The 18,475-nt window shown below is 46.5% G+C and overlaps 1 protein-coding gene across 2 annotated transcripts in view; it reads right to left on the bottom strand.

Moving 5' to 3' along the window:
* Positions 1–18,475, bottom strand: part of LOC138261617 (arf-GAP with GTPase, ANK repeat and PH domain-containing protein 3-like) — a 2,246,054-nt gene that overhangs the window by 1,053,967 nt on the left and 1,173,612 nt on the right. For both annotated transcript variants that reach the window (XM_069210744.1, XM_069210743.1), the window contains exon 10: positions 15,450–15,554. In XM_069210744.1, coding sequence (XP_069066845.1) covers positions 15,450–15,554 — 105 coding nt within the window. The remainder of the gene's footprint in view (positions 1–15,449; positions 15,555–18,475) is intronic.

Here is an 18,475-nt window from a genome sequence, read left to right as displayed (position 1 = left end):
GTCTGATGGAGCTGTGCGCCTAGTGAGAGAAGGAGTGCACCAGGCAGACCTTTTATCATGAATTAGTAAAAAAATCTAATCTGAATGCAGAAAATCTTACATTGCTAAGTGAAGCCCATCCTCTCCAGACATGCAAGTACAATTAGGAGGGCAAATTTGTGCTACGCATAGTCAGCACTGAGGGTGCAGATTGTGCGTAGAGCCCACTCCCTCCAGATACCGAAGCCCCATTAGGTGGGCAAGTTCTTACTATGCACAGTTTGCTCTCAGTGACAGACTGTGCAGAGCCACTCTCCCAAGAGACTTAAGAACCATTAGGTGACAAGTCCCTACTAGACACAGTCAGAACTCAATGCACAGACTGTGCAGAGAGATCACACCCTCCAGGGATACAAGGTCCATTAGGTTGGCAAGCCTCTACAACGTACAAGCTGCACTCAGTGTGCTTCCTCTCAGCACCCCTGTAGGTCCACAGGAGGAAATCTCTGCATCACCACTAGTGCCTCACTAGGAATCCCGGCCCACCCCACCCCAACCCGCCACCGCCAAGCACACCCACATCCCGCCCTCCAAATAATGATGCACAAATCACCTCGGCGGACAGTGGAGGCCAGACGACCCTTGACGGCTGCAACCGCCACGGGCGGCAAGTGGACACAACAGCAACAAGTGCACACATTGGATAGGCGTATCACCCACACACCTCTGACACACATCCAGAACCCCATAAAACACCCCCAGAAACACCCCAGAATCCCTTGCAACGAAACCAGGACCAGAAGACGGAGAGCACCAAAGCCAGACAGCGAACGCCAGCATACAGGAGACGCATATCGACCCACACAGGATCACCCATACCCCGTCGCCAGTTCCGACGCCATCCACCACAAGCACCATGCCCCCCCAAAAAAAATCCACGCTTCACTGAAAGGGAGCTAAGGACCATGGTGGACAAGATCCTGAAGGTGGAGCCACAAATATTCGGGTCCGAGATGCAGCACACACCCATCGCGCGGATATTGGAGCTGTGGCAGACCATTGTCAACAGGGTGAATGCAGTGGGACACCATCCAGGCACCAGGGACGACATCTGGAAGAGATGGAACAACCTGCGGGGGAAGGTCAGGGCCATGGCATCTAGGTACCACATCACAGTGCAGAAGACTGGGGGAGGACCGCCACCAACACCACCTGACTACACCGACTGGGAGGAGAAGGTACTCGCCAACCGGCAGTGAGGGACTCACTAGACTCACTGGAGGAATGGACTCGGGTAAGTCATCTACAATTACCCCATCTACAACACATCTGCAATGCATGCACCACCCCACCCAAACCCACCTGGACCTACAACCCACCCAGCCATTACCCACCACATCCACCACCCGGCATCACCTACAACCCACTAACAGGCCCACATCACTCCCGCTGTGCACAGCCACCCACCCCTGCACGTACCCACAATGGAATAATACCCCCCACCACAATGCAACCCCACCACTGCCACTAAATGCAGTGTCCACCTCACATAGGCACCCTGGAAGGCCACTGAAAGTAACACCAGCCGAAAAATAGCCCAGTTCTGTACACCTCAAATCTTCAGGCATATGTAACAGACAGGTCTATGTCCCCCAACAGGCACCACCACCCATGCAACCCTAATGGAGGGGACAAGGAGTGCCACAGCCCTCCAGGGAGACAGAGGCACATCACAAGACCTTGGCGAAGGATCCCTGGACACTGATGAGCAGGCAGGCCCCTCACACAGTCCTGGATTCTCACCATGCAGCAGCCCCACCCAGGAAACCACTGTCACCCCTAACACCCAGTCAAGACCAGCAGGCCAGGTGAGGCGTACCCACACCAGTGTACCCAGGGCACAGACTGGTGGAACACAGCTACAGAGGCCACAGTCTCCCACTCCCAACTTGCAGGAAGGCGAGGGCCCAGTACAAGCGGCATGTCAAGACCTGCGCAGGGGACACAGGCACAGGGGGCTAGGGGCAAGTTCAAGTGTCCCAGTGGGTCGGGGGTAGGCACCGGATGGATGCAGCAGCCCAGGACGTTATTGCAGAGGTATTGGGGGCCTACCAACATACCCAAGACAGGTTGGCACAGATTGTGTCCACCCTGGAGCAAAGTCAGAGGATGCAGCTGTAACAACACCAACAGGCCATGGAGCACTGGAAAGAGAAAAATGCCACAATGGCCACCATTGCTGGAGCACTGCTGCAGTTGGTAAAAAAAACAGTCTGACACCCACACCGGACAAGAGGCCCCCACAACAGCCCTGGACAACCAGCAACAAATGACCCAAGCATCAGAAACAGCACAGGAAATACCCTCCCAGGAATCACAAGGGCCAACCATGCCACCCCAAGAAGCTCCACAGCAGGCGCCCAAACGTAGTCTTAGGCCAAGATATGGCACTGGAAACCCAGCAAAGAACAAACCCCCCTCCAACAATTGACACTGCTACTAATGCAAAGCAACCATCCCACCTATTAACCAACAACACTTAGCTGAGGGCAAATTGAAGCACTATTCTACAAAATTAACCCATCTAAGACATACAACAGGGCTGCCACCAAGTAGTTTTTGAGGACACCCAACCCTTACGACTCCCATCACTGTATATAGCACAATTCACTCTATTCTACCAATAAAACATATTTCACACCTGTAATACTGTCCCCTGTCGTCAATGTTGAACAAAGTGGAGTATGGATGCAACTGGCAGAGAACAACTTTATTGTCAATTTGTGCTTGATGGTGGTACTGTGTGTTTAAAATTAGGCAAGGAGGGAATGTATATATTTTCTGTCAGTACCATGCAGAAGTGGTCCATGTATTGCCTATCATGACCAATCCCCCCTATATGACAGAGCACACTAACAGCATTAGTCACTAACCCCAATGACAGGCTTAAGTCCCACACAGTTATTGGAAGTAGAGTTGTATCAGTTGGTTCCTGGAATTGACATCTTTCCCTTCTTCGTCCTCACCATCACTCTCCTCACCTCTCTGAGGTAGCTGATCAGGACCTATAGCACCCTCCAACTCCAAAAGGGGGATAGAATGTCTCACTGCCACGTTGTGCAGCATGCAGCAGACCACCACTATTCTACACACCTTATCAGGCCCATAGGCCAGGGAACCCTCAGAGATATGTAGACACCGGAATCTAGCGTTCGGGAGACCTACAGTACGCTCTATCACCCTCCTAGTACGTCCATGGGCCTCATTGTATTTCCTCTCTGCATCCGTCCCGGGATTCCTCACTGGTGTCAGGAGCCAACGCAAGTTTGGATATCCAGAATCACCTAGAAAATGGTTCAATACAGAGTCGTCATTGTAATGTCCCTTAGTCAGACAGGCTGGTTTTCTGCAATGTGTCAGTTAGTGACAGGCAAACTTACCTATGATCCACCCTCTGTCCTCTTGTAGTTGTTCCATCTTCTGTGGCACACTACTGTTCCTCAACACAAATGAATCATGGACTGAACCCGGAAACATGGCATTCACATTGGAAATGTACTGGTCTGCAGTACACACCAATTGGATGTTCATGGAGTGAAAGTTCTTCCTGTTTCTGTACACCTGTTCACTCACTCTTGGGTGGATGATGGGTATGTGTGTGCCATCAATGGTACCTATGACATGGGGAATGTTTGCAAAGTCAAAGAAGTCAGACTTGATGGCAGGGAGGTCAGTACTTTGGGGAAATCGCACATAGGATTACAGATGTTGTACACATGCATTCAGAAATCTTGTCAGTACTTGGCTGAACATTGGCTGTGAGAAACCAGCACCAATGCCCACTGTCACTTGAAAATAGCCTGTGGCCAGGAAATGGAGTGCGGAGAGCACCTGCACCTCAGTTGGAATGGCATGCTGATTACGATTTCTCGGAGTTAGTGCAGGATCCAGTAATGCACAAAGGTCCTGAATAGTTGCACGTGTGAGTCTGTAAGTGATAATGATCTGACGCTCTGCCATGGTCCCCATATCTACAAGTGGTCTGTACACCAATGGTGTCCTTCCTCGCCACAAGGGTCGGTACCTACGAGGGGTTACAAAAATGAGTGATGTGCACACATACATAGGCAACATTTGCAAAATACATGCACTGCATTGTTCATAGTAGTGTCTGTACAATAACTGCTACCTGACAGATGTACATGTACATCACTAGTAGGGAACAGAGTAATTCATGTGTGCTACTATACGGAATGGATTGAGGCCTAGGTGCTTCATGTAGCTAGTAGGCTCTTTATTGTGAGTAGTAGGAATTTCAAGATGCATAGGTGATGGCAAAATGTCTGCCCACTGTAGATCTGCCCCTTTGTTTTGGAAGTGACCTCATACCGCTAGCGGTTGACGTCACAGCGTACGGCGGTGTTGACCGCTATTCGCACCTTCATTGGCTAACATGGATGCCAATGGGGAATCCTGGCGTATCATGATCACCACCGGCAGTGATGGTGCATACTGCCGTGGAACGAATGTGCGTTCGTCATCGTTTGATCACTTGACTCCCTGATCTCGTGCAGACAGGAACCATCTTCTTCACTATCACATGATATTGAGGCAGAAGAATTCTTTGATGAAGCATCAATTCCATTCTTCAACAGCGACATACGTGGCACACAAGGGCAGTCTGCTTGCACCATGGTAAACCCTTTGGGAGAGCATGATCACTCTTACTTATCCCTTACCTCGTTGCCATTAGTAGCGTCCTCCCCAGCCTGGGTGGCCAGCAATGACTTGCCACACATGGAGCTGAATATTAGATATCTTTATTCTTCTACGTGTAACTGCAAACTCAACATTTTAAACCAAACTTTCATTATATTCTGCTCTAACAACTACTTCACACTTCCTAGGAGTCCATTCGGAGCCAAAAGTGTTCCGTCATACAACTCGCAAGACACTACATCAAGAGCCCCGGATGTGGCACACTTGCCATATGTGTTGATGGTGGGATAATTGTGCAATAAATCTCCAATACATTGGTCAATATGTCACTCAGGCATTGGTGGGAGGGGCCATCACAATGGTGTTCTGGACATTCCAGGAAACTCCTGATAATATGGACAACACAATTTGAGGACCCCAGCCGTGAGTTGTCCTTGGCCATGTGGAGGGAAGGAGATTGTGAGTTACTTGGAGATCTCTATCCGGTTGATAACAGTTTTACTTTTCAAGAAGCGCAGGAGATATTTGGAGTGGAACTTGGATCTTCTAGGCAATTTGTGTCCACTACACTGGGCTCGGAAGGAGGACTGGCCGCAGGTCCACTATCACATGAGGTGATTGGGAAGTTGATCTAACAGAGCCCATCACTGACAGAGTGGAATAAGACTTGCAAACTGGTGAAGGAAGTGCCTAGTAAAGTGCATTTCAAATTTGCTCATTTTTATGTCCTGCATCAGGCGTACCCAGCCCCCATGAGACTTAGTTAAATATACCCCACCCAGAAGGACGAATGCCCAAGATGAGGGGGCGGTACAGGATTTTACACATATGGTTTGGAGTTGTGGCTGCTTAACCCAATATTGGCAAAAGGTGATCAGCCACTTACAACGGATTACCAATACTCGCCTTAAGATCACTGCTAAGCAGTCTGCCGGGCCTCATTACACGCCCCAAAGATATTAGGGTGTGATTTAGAGTGACTGCCTAAGTGTAAAGTTGCTATTTGGTGGCTAGCTGTGCATAGACTCACAATACTGGCATGAACTAGGGACCTGGTAGAGGGTATAGGTGGAATTGAGGTGTATGAAGGAGGTTCACACAGATGTTGGTGCCAGAGGAGGCGAAAGGTTTATCACACGGCTCAAATGATGGGGGGTATAAAAGAACATATAACAAAACAAATAAAGTTAAGTGACAAGATAGGTCAACTGGTGGGGCAACGTTGAGGTACTTCCATAAAGGAAACTGGTTTCAAGTGAGTCTAGTAACAACGCAAACAAAAAGCACCCACCTTTTCCATTAGAGACACACGCATGTATTGTTGCCAAAGTGCTACTACCCCAATGGGCAGCACTTTCGCTGAGGGTCGGCTTTAGGGCGGTGTGACTGGTGCAACAGCACCTGACGCTGACTGAAGGGGCTGCTGTGTTTAGAACTAATATATGGGATTAAAGCGCCTGCGATTGAGTTCCTTGTGTGTTCCACAATTTTTGAGGAAACAATAAAAATGTGAAGATAACTCTGGTGATTAATGTTCCTACTGTAGAGAGATCAGAGTTTTGTGCAGTTTCGGCTCATTATAAAGTAACGCAGTGAGTTAATATGCCTGCATCAAAGAAGAATACCATGCAGATCACATACCAGTGTATTATATATAGATAGCTCAGTGGGTTGCTGCTTTCGTCACAGAGACCATTTTGTTGCTTGCTGGTCATAAGTAACAATCCTACTATAGCACAGTGATCTTTGAACTGTCAAAGAGCTGCGTGCAAGCTGCACAATATAGGTTAGTTTATTCCCAAGATTTTTATTTCCCTAATGTTGCTAAAAAAAGTGTTCGTTTGGTAGAAATACATTCTTATTAATAAAGCCAACCCCAAGCACTTGGATACGTTTTAAATCCAGCGTTTGTGCTTTTGCAGAAAAACACTCTTAAAACATACTGCTTACAAGTATGGATGACGTGATTTCTACACCTTGTTATGCTCTTTGTCCTACAGAGCATTCCATAGACACTGATTTGATTTTTACAGGGGTGATTCTTTGTCTCTGTATAAGAGGTGTTTGATGTAAAGTACTCTGACACTCTACATTGCTATAAGTAGCACTATAAAACAAATTAAATGCATGTGGGAAAGGAGCTATAGAGAGTTGAGAGGCACTGTTGGAGGGTGGGAGTGAGGAAATCCGAGGAGGAGGTCATTGTGAGTGGGGGCGCCAAATAAAGATTGCCACACTGGGTGCCTCCATAGCTAAGGACTGCTCTGCCTTCAAATACTGCACCGAAGACAACCCCACAAAGTGCTTTCAATGCACGTCAATCATGACTTCCTATGCTTCTGTTTTTCAAGAACTGAGACTCACACACAACGCTGTCAGAGACACACGAACTGCTATTGTAGTACTGCCACATCTGAAAACACATTTCTGGTAATGTAACTCAAATCCTGAGGTGCTTTGACACCTGGTATTCCAGCAGTGGAGCTCACACAAAGCTTTGCCAATGCACTTCGTTGCAGATTCGGCCGTCTAGCACCCCTGATATGGATCCACACACGTCTATTCCAAGACACCTAATCCTGACTTCCAGAACCCTAAACTATTTGCGTTTGCACTTCAATCCTAACATGCAGCACCTCGTTATCTCTGAGTGGCCTGCAAGGGTCACTTGGAATTCAGAATGTGACAGAGATTAGAAGTGTGACAGGAATTGGGACAAGGATATGGACTGTGACATTGAGGAGGAGTGTAGCATGGATTGGTAGTGTGGCAGGAAATGGATAGTTACAGTGTTCAGGAGTGTAACAGAGAGTGGGCTAAAGATAAGAACCAGGAGTATTAAAGAGACGTGTTACAAAATCTGGGGGACCATGGAGTTGTGGGGGTCAGATTTGTAACCGTCTGATGCAAGGACTCAGTCCAATGCACCAACATTGTGAGCAAGAAATGAAAAGAGATGAACTTAGAATTGTAAAGTGAAACTATAGACATATCAAGGTCCATAGGAAAGAGAACTCTCAGGGCATTTTGGGAATCATGAAATTCAAGTATGCTTGTCCTAACCACACGTGGCTAAATTATTTTGGAATAGGTGCATTATCAAAAGCAAAACTAAAAGAAAAGAGCCACTGACGTGCGTGCCCCTTATTTGTGAAGTACAGGAGCGAGGGAGTTAATAGGACGGCCTGGCAATTGGCTAGAGTACCATGTGTGGGCAATCTAATCTGTTTAAAGGTGTCTGACGTATCAGCTTTGGTAAGTTTAGACAGGATAGGGATGTGCCTTTAGGTCAATCCATGAGTCGCGTGGATGGTGAAAGTGAGCGATTAACGAGGATGTGAAATAGCTGATCCATTCATTCATGTGCTACTAATTTTAGGCACTAAGAAGTTGTTTACTCGGTTGTATAGGGCAATAAGATTAATGAATTCCGTGGCCCTAAAGGCACATTGGGGGCAGATCTAGATAGGATATTAAGAATGGGACATAGTGCTAACAAGCAGTGCAATTTGATTCTTTTTAAATTTGTCAGTTTAGGGGGTGGAGCATGGCCCAACATGTGTCCACTCTAATCAAGAAGGGAGGCTTACAAAGGTTTTCAGGCTCTACAGAAGCAATGGACTCAGAGGGTCCACCAACAAGCTTTGGTTGTAACATCACACAAGATGGAGGGAGAGGATAGCTTCCCCAGACAGTGGAAATATATCCTGTGTATGGGGGGTGGAGATCAGGACACTGATGTAAGGAGGAAGGATGGAGATCGGGCTACCTTTAGAAAAGATCAGAAAAACATTTTCTACCAAGGAGCACAAATTAGTTTTGTATCAACACTGTTATTTGGTAGATGGTAAGGGTGAGGTGTTGGACTTACGTTTCGGTTGTTTAAAGTGTGGTGGTTTCTAGGCCAGACCTTCTCCTTTGTCTGTCTCTGATATTACATCTTTAGGAAGGTTGATGACAGCCGGGTGAAGTAACGTCATTGTGCCCATGGTATGAATGAATTTGCTTGAAGCCAGCTCCAGAGCTAACTGCTGGGAGAATCGTTATTTTACCCAAAGGCTCCGTCTGGAGAGTAGCTTGAAAAAGACACTTAAAAGAGACACAACCCATACTGATTCTGCAGCTTGAGTCAGTGGATCAACATTCCCTTTCTGGAAAATGTGTATAGTAGTAGAATCCATATTACCCCACTTTGTTGCAGTCCTAAGTTCTTTTTCGCAACGAAAGGGAGTGTGTTGCAGAGTACTCAAAGTGCTCCTGTGTAATCAGGACTGACGTCTGCCTCAGAGTCAGCGTCTGCCCCCTAAGAGCCTAAAAGCCTGCCTGCCTGTTGAGAGAGGGATGGTGGCCCTGGGCCTGCAGGAGAAGGGCTCAAGAGAGTGTGCCAGGAGAGACTTGCACAGTGAAAGGGATGTCACAGCCTATCTGTGCAGTTCATGAAGTGAGGTGTACCAAGTTTGTGCTGGAAACATGTCAATTGTCAGCTGCCTGTGGGTTTGATCAGCTGATGCTACTGCCAACAAAGAGGTGTAAAGGAATGCATTACTGCCAGGCAGAGAGATCGGTCTACTCAGGGGTTGCCACAGCCAGAAAATATCACTGGGAGAAAACCTGTCCTGGAAGCAGCAACTACCTCTGCTGAGTGCCTGTGTGTAGACGACCAACAGGGCCGCAGCTGCTGACCCGGACACTGCTGAAAAAACCCGCTCTCCAAAACGTATTGCAACATTGCCCGAAAACACTGCAACCGCAGCCTTGCAATGAAACGTTTATGCTGAAAAGTGGAATGGTGTGATGGATACGATTCACGGCCATGATTATCAAGAGTAACTTGAAGGTAAGCCATGTGGTTTAGCCTGTAAATTGGGACGAAAAACATGAAGGAACGCATTCCAAGCCACCGCAACCACTGAAGCCTATGCTAAAGGAGCAATAATCTGTTGAGGTGCAATCTGAAACTAGTGAGAACATTTGAGCTAATTACATCAGAGGTTAATCTAGGCGTAACCCACAGAAATGTGTGAACAGTAGTAGCAGAAATCTTGGCCTTAGCGGAAAGGACGACGATTACTGGGAACAGAAAAAGAAGGGGATGCAGCACCTCATTGACATAATGAAGCATTCAGAAACCCTGTTTTAGTATCCATCGAATTGTGTAGTATTTAATTCTGATTTGAGATTAAAAATCTATTTTTTTCATAAAGCAAAACACTGGGCTGGTTATTAACTCGTGTCTGTTCGTTGACTATTGAGTCCTGAGCTCTAGCTCTCAATACTAGCTCCATGAGATGCCTGTAGCTGCTTGCCCTTGTTACCCTGAAAGTCAAGTGTGGAAAGTGTTGTACTGGGCCTACACTGCAAAGCCACTGTAGTAGAGAGCTTAGGACACCAATGGCAAACTCCCTCAACCACTGCGATTGGGGGCAGTAGCCCCTATCTTGCCTGTAGTCACTGCCAACCAGGGTATGTAAACGGGAGACAAGCTTCCTAGGATTAATTACACAGCTCAAAATGATAAATCAATCGGCAAGTTTGTAGATTTCTCGCTGTAGCTGGCCACATGGCTGACCATAATGAAGTGGTGCTCCTTCAAAGTCCCTTATATCTCTACTTTGGTGAAGGTTTTAAAACAAATGGGCGAGAGCGGAAATTCAGCAGCAGTGTGTAGAGAAGATGGGTCACAACCTCCCTTTCAACCTAGGACATCATTCTGTGAGAACTGACCTGTCAGCCAGGCGACTTGCCACTTTGAACGGCTACGTCTGACCAGATGGGCCGCAAATTTTAATTTGCAGTAAAAGGGCATTATGAGGACACTCCAAAAGGTTACTCCACGGGATAGTATATATGACACGGAATGCCCGATCCAGTACTATGGCACATCACTGTTAACATTGTTGGTGAAAGGTAACCACATAAATCTTGGAACAATTATCTAGACGAACTGAGGGAGCAAACTGACTGTTGCAAAATAAACGTTTATGTTGTTGCGTAGGCTCTCATAATTCTAATGAGACTTCTGGATTTTGAGTGGCAGAATCGCCTGCGGTGTGGGAGACTGAGTCTGGCCCACTACAGGTGACGTCTGTCGCCCCAATCCGGTTTTTGCTCCGACTAACTAGCAGTGACTCATCTCTAACAAGGGGCAGGGATGATTGGGCAACCGAGCATATGACATAATTGACTGCTCAAGGAAATCGTGGTGACTTGGGTCTCATCCGTTTCTCTCAATTGTATTAGTCTCACGTACACAATGACAAACAGAGGCAGTATATGTTTCAATAAGGTTTTAATGAAGCGACTGCTTCTTAGATAGCAAAGCGTGTACTGCAATAACCAGGACGATTCAGCATGACAAGATTAAAATTGTGACAAGGAGAGTAAAGCATAGAAATAACGCTACCATATTGTCACTAGAATCTATGGACTAATTCCTACCTAGGCTATGATAGAGCACAGCATGTTAAGCTCTAATTCTGCCCTTCAGGTTCCCCTGGGAAGACATCATGCCCCATACCTGAGCAAAGGCCAGGAGTCTGCATAGGCAGCTGTAGCAAAGCGATCAGCTATCAACATATAGTCGTGGGCCTCTTGGTGGAATCTCTCTCTAATGTGTAAGGGACAAGGAAGTGTTTTTATAATAAAACAGCTGATGTACTGAGAAAATGTCCCTCAGTAAGGATGTGTGTTTTTCCATGAATACCAGCACCAGAAACAAAACTTTTACCACGTTCACCGGCAACCTATGTCACTACAGCCTTGAAAGAAGCAGAGAGTGAGCAAGAATGTCTTGTTTGAGAACGTAGTGCTGGCCTAAGCAAAAACAGCTAGATAGAGAGAAATTAAAACAAGACTGCAAAAGTGACTTTTGATAAACTAATAAATGAAGCTGAATAAAATATATCTAGGTTAAAGTGTACAGCGGCAGGCCTAATGTTCTAAAATAACATGCATGGAGCTATAATTAAAATGGGTACACAACAACGTTGTTATTTAAGATCTGAGTAAATTCAACAAAACCTTCAGCGTTGGGGGCCTGGAAAAGAATACACAAATTAAATTTTGATAATGCATTCATTTGTTCTCAACCGGTAACATTAGTATCAACATATATATATTTAAAAAACTGTTAGGCAGCAGATCTTGCAATAATTATGTTTTCTTTCAATCTTCCTTCTGAAACCTACTTAGGAAGGAATGTTCAGAGCTCAAAAGTCTGTACAAAAGAGGCAAATAATAGGCACACTATCTTGCTGACATGCAGGATGCACCTCACAGATGGTCACAGTCAATACAACGGACCTCTATTAATGCATCCAGTATGTGACCAGTCACCTCGATACGCAATGTTTTAAATGGAACTTCACTGTACACAATCCACCTTTAGGCACCAGAGGAAAATTATGCAGCTGACTCCAGTGCCGTTGTCATGGCTATGAAACAGCCTAAAGCCAACAACACAGAAGAGCCTTAAAGTTCTTACCTATAAAGCCTATGCAAAGCATGAGCATGTGAGAAGCAACCATAGCACCAGATCCCAGCTCCATCCACTGGTCTGTCAACCCGTGCAAGCGCTCAGTGCCTAATTTGTAACAGTATGAGTATCGGTGCCCACAGAAGACCTCGGCCAGCTCTATAAAAATGTCAGTGCGTGGATTACCAAAGCTGCACAGTCTTCTGTCCACCTCATGCCTCTCTAATCCAGTAGACACTCCTTAGTGTGCTTTTACCTTTTTGCACTAGGGAAATCTTTGATGCGGAAAAATTAGTCCCAGTCCCCACAAAGGAGGGCCAGTGGACCCCACCAGCAACAAGCAGCTCAAATTAAGCACTATGTGCGCCCTAATAGATGGTAGGCCCACTGGAGTGAATAATCGTTTGAGTAAGGCAGTGGTGCCCTTGTACACAAAATTTTGGGGTTCCAGCACCCGGCAGAATTGTCAGCTTTTTCCTTCCGACACTCTGGCTTACACTTCTGGCACATAACCAAACTGTTGCAATCCACTAACAACCTATCTATGAGCAAGAGATCCAGTGGCTAGAAAAGCATCGGCTAATTTAGTGCAATGAAGCCAGTTGGAGTAAGCTTTGAACCTAATGTGTACCATTGTTTAACCAGGGCAAAGGCTGAACCTTTCCACATTTGCAGTAAGGTACTAGACCAGGGGTTAGAGCACAAGAGAGAAGAGATTTAGCTGTGTGAGAATGGTTCAGGCCCTCTCCCATCAGGACTGAAAGGGCTGTTTTGACGTACATTGTGCAAGGCATTCAGACCTGTTGCAGTCCATAAGTGATGTTACAACTCATATATAGACGCTCACATTGCCAAAGAAGCTGTCACTAAGTGGGACAACAACTAGAAAAAATCACTGGCAAAGTTCAAGTGCAGGAAGATTGTTCTAAGGAAAGCACGAAAGAGTCAGACACTTTAAGAGGTTACTCCATTGCAACTGGTAGAAACTCAAGCAAATGTCACATTCCTAGACAACTCAAGGACAGGCACAGTCCTCTGAGTGTAACACCCGAGATTTTGAGAGAACTGCTACTTGAAGAAATAAACAAAGTGCTTGTGGAAGCGGTGGACTTACGAGCAGTGTAGCAGTGAAGACAGGCAATGAGAACATACAGGCTACCCCTAATAAATATAATAAAGGATACAAAGGTAGGGTACACTAATGTTGGAGTTACATTCAGATTACATAGCTGGTTGGGCTGAAGTAATGTACTTGTGAACCTGTCAGCCATCGACTGCTGTTTTAACTCCTCTATCACCACGCTAGCGGTCATACTGGTCTGCGCTTTAGCTTGACTGACTCCAATGGGCAGACGCTCTTTGTTAGGCTGACCCAATGGACAGACACTTGGGTGTTTTTTTAAACTAACCTGAGGTGCGTCCGAGTGTCAAAATCTATGAGCAGCACAGACATTGCTATTTTAATTGTCTGTTTCTCTGAATATTTACTTCTTTTTTTTTAAGCACATTGTAGCCGGGATAGTGCCAGGACACACACATGTTGCTGTACACTTTGCACTCCTCTATAGTCTCTACTGTCTGCGATATTTTCACAACATTTGAATTGGCTATATGTTTAATATTGGTACCGGAGACATCAGCCTATCTGCTTCCATTTCCAGTATAAATCTTATCAATGGTCATCAATAAGCTGCCTTCTTTCTTTTTGGAAACCAATAACATTCTGGATACCACTCAGTCCAGTCTTCGGCCATTTCACAGTGACCAAATCTGTGCTGATCTCGATCTTTAATGATCAACAGTTCAGTTACTGCCTGTCCTAGAGCACCAACGCTGACAAAGACGACGACGGTGACTACAACCACCTAGCACATAAGGGTGGGAGAGAGGGGGAGAGTGACACACACACAACACACACCATACACCCAATAGCACATGCACAGGAATAAACAGCAACAGAACCCTGGAGTAAATAAAAGCAGGACACATACACAGTTCCAATCACTGTATTCCTTTTGTATGAATATGGAAAATGCAGAAACATGCACAACTTCAGAAATAAAGAAATGCAGGCCCAAAGGCCAGACAAAAGTCACTAATGCTCACAGGGCAAAGTCCAAGCCCCAACTTGACTCCTGACAACATTGGGACTCCACTGTTTAGGGGCATCATGCTGGAAATGGGCAGGCACCTCAGGGGGCGGGGGTGGGTGGGGATTGCAACTCATTGTGAGGGGGCTCCTAGCCCACTGGTTCTGGAGGAGGCGGGTCTGTATGCCCACTGGTTCTGTAGGGGGCTGGCTGCCCACAGGATGAGGAGAGGACTGGCTACCCACTGGTTGTGGAGGGGGCTGGCTGCCCACAGGATGAGGAGGGGGCTGGCTGCCCACAGGATGAGGAGGGGGCTGGCTGCCCAGTGGTGACTGATGGTGCCCCTTAGCCTCTGGTTCTGGATACTGCTCCCTGGCCTCTAGTTCTGGATGCTGCTCTTTGGCTTCTGGCTCTGGATGCTGCTCCATGGCCACTATATTGTGGGCCTCCTGGTTCAGGGATATCTGTGGGGCCTCCTTGTCCAGGGATTCCTGGGGCTCCTCCTTGTCTAGGGATTTCTGGGGTTCTTCCTTGTCTAGGGATTTCTGGGGTTCTTCCTTGTCCAGGGATATCTGTAGGGCCTCCTTCTCCCGGTTTTCCTGGGGTTCTTCCTTGTCCAGGGATTCCTGTGGGGCCCCCTTCTCCAGGGATGTCTGGGGCTCCTCCTTGGCTTTGGATGTCTGGGGGGCTTCCTTGGCCTTTGATTTATTGGGCTCCTCCTTGGCCTTGGATGTCTGGGGGGTTCCATAGACTTTGATTTCTTGGGTTCCTCCTTGGCCTTTGATTTATTGGGCTCCTCCTTGGCCTTAGATGTCTAGGGGGCCTCCTTGGCCTTTGATTTCTTGGGCTCCTCCTTGGCATTGGATGTTTGGGGGTCCTCCTTGGCCTTTAAATTCTTGGGCTCCTCCTTGGCCTTTGATTTTTGTGGGGCCTCCTTCGGCATGGATTTTGTTGGGACCTCCTTGGCCCTGGGATTCCATCTAACCATATACATTTCAGTTTATCATTTATTACTACAGCCATTCACATGAATTGGGAACCCTTGAATTGATCCGGTGATACTGTTAGGCGAATACACATTGAATTTAACTAACATAAAATACCCGCGGGCAGCATTGTATATGAAGATTTACATACAGGCTAGACTAGTACACCAGTGCTTTCCTTACAGACCACGTATTACTTACATGCAGGCTTGGGTGGTAAGTGAGTACTCCATTATCACACAATGTCACATATTTCTTCTTCCATTCTTTGTTTAAAGACTTGCCACTCCTCTTCAGAAGGATGCCCTAGGAAACAAAAATGAAGGTTCTGTAAGGTAATGTGAGTTGCCACCCCCACCAATCGCACGGCTTGACGCTCAATCCCTCTCCCTGCTAATAACCACTCTTAACCTCTGTGAACTCTTCCCCTTTCTGCAAAAGAACCATATGGCTGCAGATTTACCAGGACACTTAGTTCTCAGTGCGAGCGTTCCCTTTTCAAAACCATAAAACCTTGTACTCCAATCCAATTGTTTCAAATTAATTAAGCCAGGATTATGGCCCTCATTATGACTGTGGTGGTCTTTTGCCAAAAATGGCGCAGCCGTGGCCGCCGGAAGACCACCAGTGCTGGCGGTCTTCCGACCACCATATTAAGACTACCACCGGATATCCGCACCGCCAGCCGACGGATATCCGACGGCATTCATCACTGCGGTCGGTGGCGCTTAGGCGGTTTCACTGCCGGTACTGCCACATCAGGAAAAGACCGCCCACAGAATTACAATCAGTAATTCTGTGTGGCGGTCTTCTGGTGGCATGGCGGTGCCTCCGGGTCCTGTCCCTAACAAAGGAGCACTTCGTCAGATGAGGTAAGTGATGTCAGCAAGGGGAGGGGGGTGGGGGTGTGTGTGAATGGGTGTGTGTGTGAGTGTGTGTATGCATGTCGTGAATTTTGGGGGGGGGTTGTCTGAGCGTGCATGTGTGCCTGTGTGTAAATGTGCAATGGTGATGCGTGTGTGTATGCATGAGGACAGGGGTGGGGGTGGTGTAAGAGATAAGGGGGGATGTGAGTAGGTGCGTGTATGTATGGATGTAGTTGAAGGAAGGTGGTGGGGGGATGGTGAGTGCATGCGTGCGTGCGTGTGTGATGTGTATGGGTATGTATGCACGCGCTTGTGTGTGGATGAATGCGCGCATGTGTGTGGAGGTGTTTGGGTGGGTATCCCGGTGACAGAAATGCAAGTTCCTGTCGTCAGGATACCTTACCGCCAGCATTGTGTGGTGATGAGACCGTAAGGAAAATGCTGGCGGTGTCCCGAGTCGGAATAACCTTGGCGGTTATCCGACTCCCACCGGGCTGCTGGTGGAAACCTCCAGCCCGGCGGGCCACGGTAAAGCAGCGGGACGGAAGGGGTCGCAGTGGTTTGGCAGTGGCCAAACCGCCACAGTCATATTATGGCGGTCTGCACCGGGTCCTGCGCCGGTGAGACCGCCACAACGGCCCTGGCATTCCATGGACCCCCAGGTCCATAATGAGGGCCTATAAATGAGTAATCCGTACATATCCACATCCCTCACCCGCTCCAGTCCCGGAGGAAGTAATGACTTAGTTGGATGGACATAACTTGGACACTGTGGTAAAATCGAGCTGTCGACTGTCATGTCTAAGGTCAGATGGTCAATCGAACAGTTTTATCTATATGGTGGCATAATTTGCAATGCGTGTTTCAGGTGTGAAGTTGTATATTTTGCTGTTGGGAACTATGTTTCATTTATTGGAGTTTTTTAAGTGTCACTTTGCATGCACCATTAAAGGCGCTGGAAGTAGGGGGCAGTAGGTGCTACAACACCCCGAAAAATAACCATGCTTGCCCCTCGAAAGTGAATGAGTATTAAAAGTGGCGTTATATTTTTGTTTTGTGCTTTCAAAGGCAGAGGTTAAGTGTCAGTCCAGTTTTCTGACAAATTGCTGCCTTTCCTTTTAATATTGAGACTGGCATTTACTTTTCTTTCTCTTACTGCAAAGAGTGTTTATTTTGTAAAGTGGGCTATATAACAATCTTGCTGACGTGAAAGGAAGGACTGTAAAATGTTTTCTTCTAATACACAACAAAATTTAAATGAACTGTAAATAAACAAAATGTACAACATTTAAATGAACTGTACAAATATTTCAAAATAAACAAACAGATAGGAAAGCACGAATGGAGAGCTTTGTTTTCTAACTCTGTAGTGTGATTGGAACAATAGGATAAAAACAAACCAAGAAAGTTGACTTGGTGATGTGCAAATGACAAATATTCGCAACAACTCGATGTCCACACATTATCTTTTTTGTGCTTTATGTAGTTTTTTCAGTAATAGTACATATCATATTTAGTGGTTATTTCAATTACCAAGCTGCTGTCTTCAAATGAAAATGTGGTACCACATCATGTTTTAGATATTGGTGACAGGGTACTCCTAAACACAACAAGACCTATACACTCAGGGCCGGCTTTAGAGCAGTGTGACCTGTGCGGCTGCAAAGGGTGCTGGCCTGGATTGAGGGGAGCTTACCTCAGGAGGGAGCTGTGTTTAGCAATAACTTAAGAAACTAGCAAAAGCACCTGCTGAAAAGTTCCTTGTGCGTCCAGCCGTCAGGAAGCAATTAAAATGTCAAGATAACTCTAGTGGTTAATGTTCTTGCTAGAGAGAGGAATCAAAGTTTTGTGCAGTGTCAGTTTTGACTCAATATAAAGTAGCACAGAGTTAATATGCTTGTTGTAAAGAACAGAGTTATGTTTTATGTGGATAGTTGGGTGAATTAGTTGAGCCAGCCTTTACAAGCGCTTTAAAACAAATGAAATGTATGTAAGAGGGGCTATGGAGAGATGAGGGGCACTTTTGCCGGGTGGTAGTGAGAGAATCTGAGGAGGTGGTCATGGGGTGGGGGTGCCAAAAAAGACTGCTGCACTGGGAGTTACTAGTGCTAAAGTCGACCCTGTATACACTACACTCTTACCACTCTCCGTCTGAGTCGGTATTGCTCATTTGCAACACTTGTTCTTTGTGTGAAGCTTGGATTTTTCAGAATCCCTACTAGTTCACTGATGTAACATTGATGGAAGCACCTCCATTCTGAAAACTGTTCCAGCACCACTGTGTCCCATGTAGATGAAAATTATTTACAGAAGATATCCATTTATAATAAGAAATGGCAAAGCCAGTGGGTCTAGCTTTTG

The sequence above is a fragment of the Pleurodeles waltl genome, chromosome 10 (genome assembly GCF_031143425.1).
Source record: "Pleurodeles waltl isolate 20211129_DDA chromosome 10, aPleWal1.hap1.20221129, whole genome shotgun sequence".
Taxonomy (NCBI): domain Eukaryota; kingdom Metazoa; phylum Chordata; class Amphibia; order Caudata; family Salamandridae; genus Pleurodeles; species Pleurodeles waltl.
The sequence above is the reverse complement of the archived record's forward strand: the minus strand, read 5'-3'. Positions and strand labels throughout refer to the sequence as shown.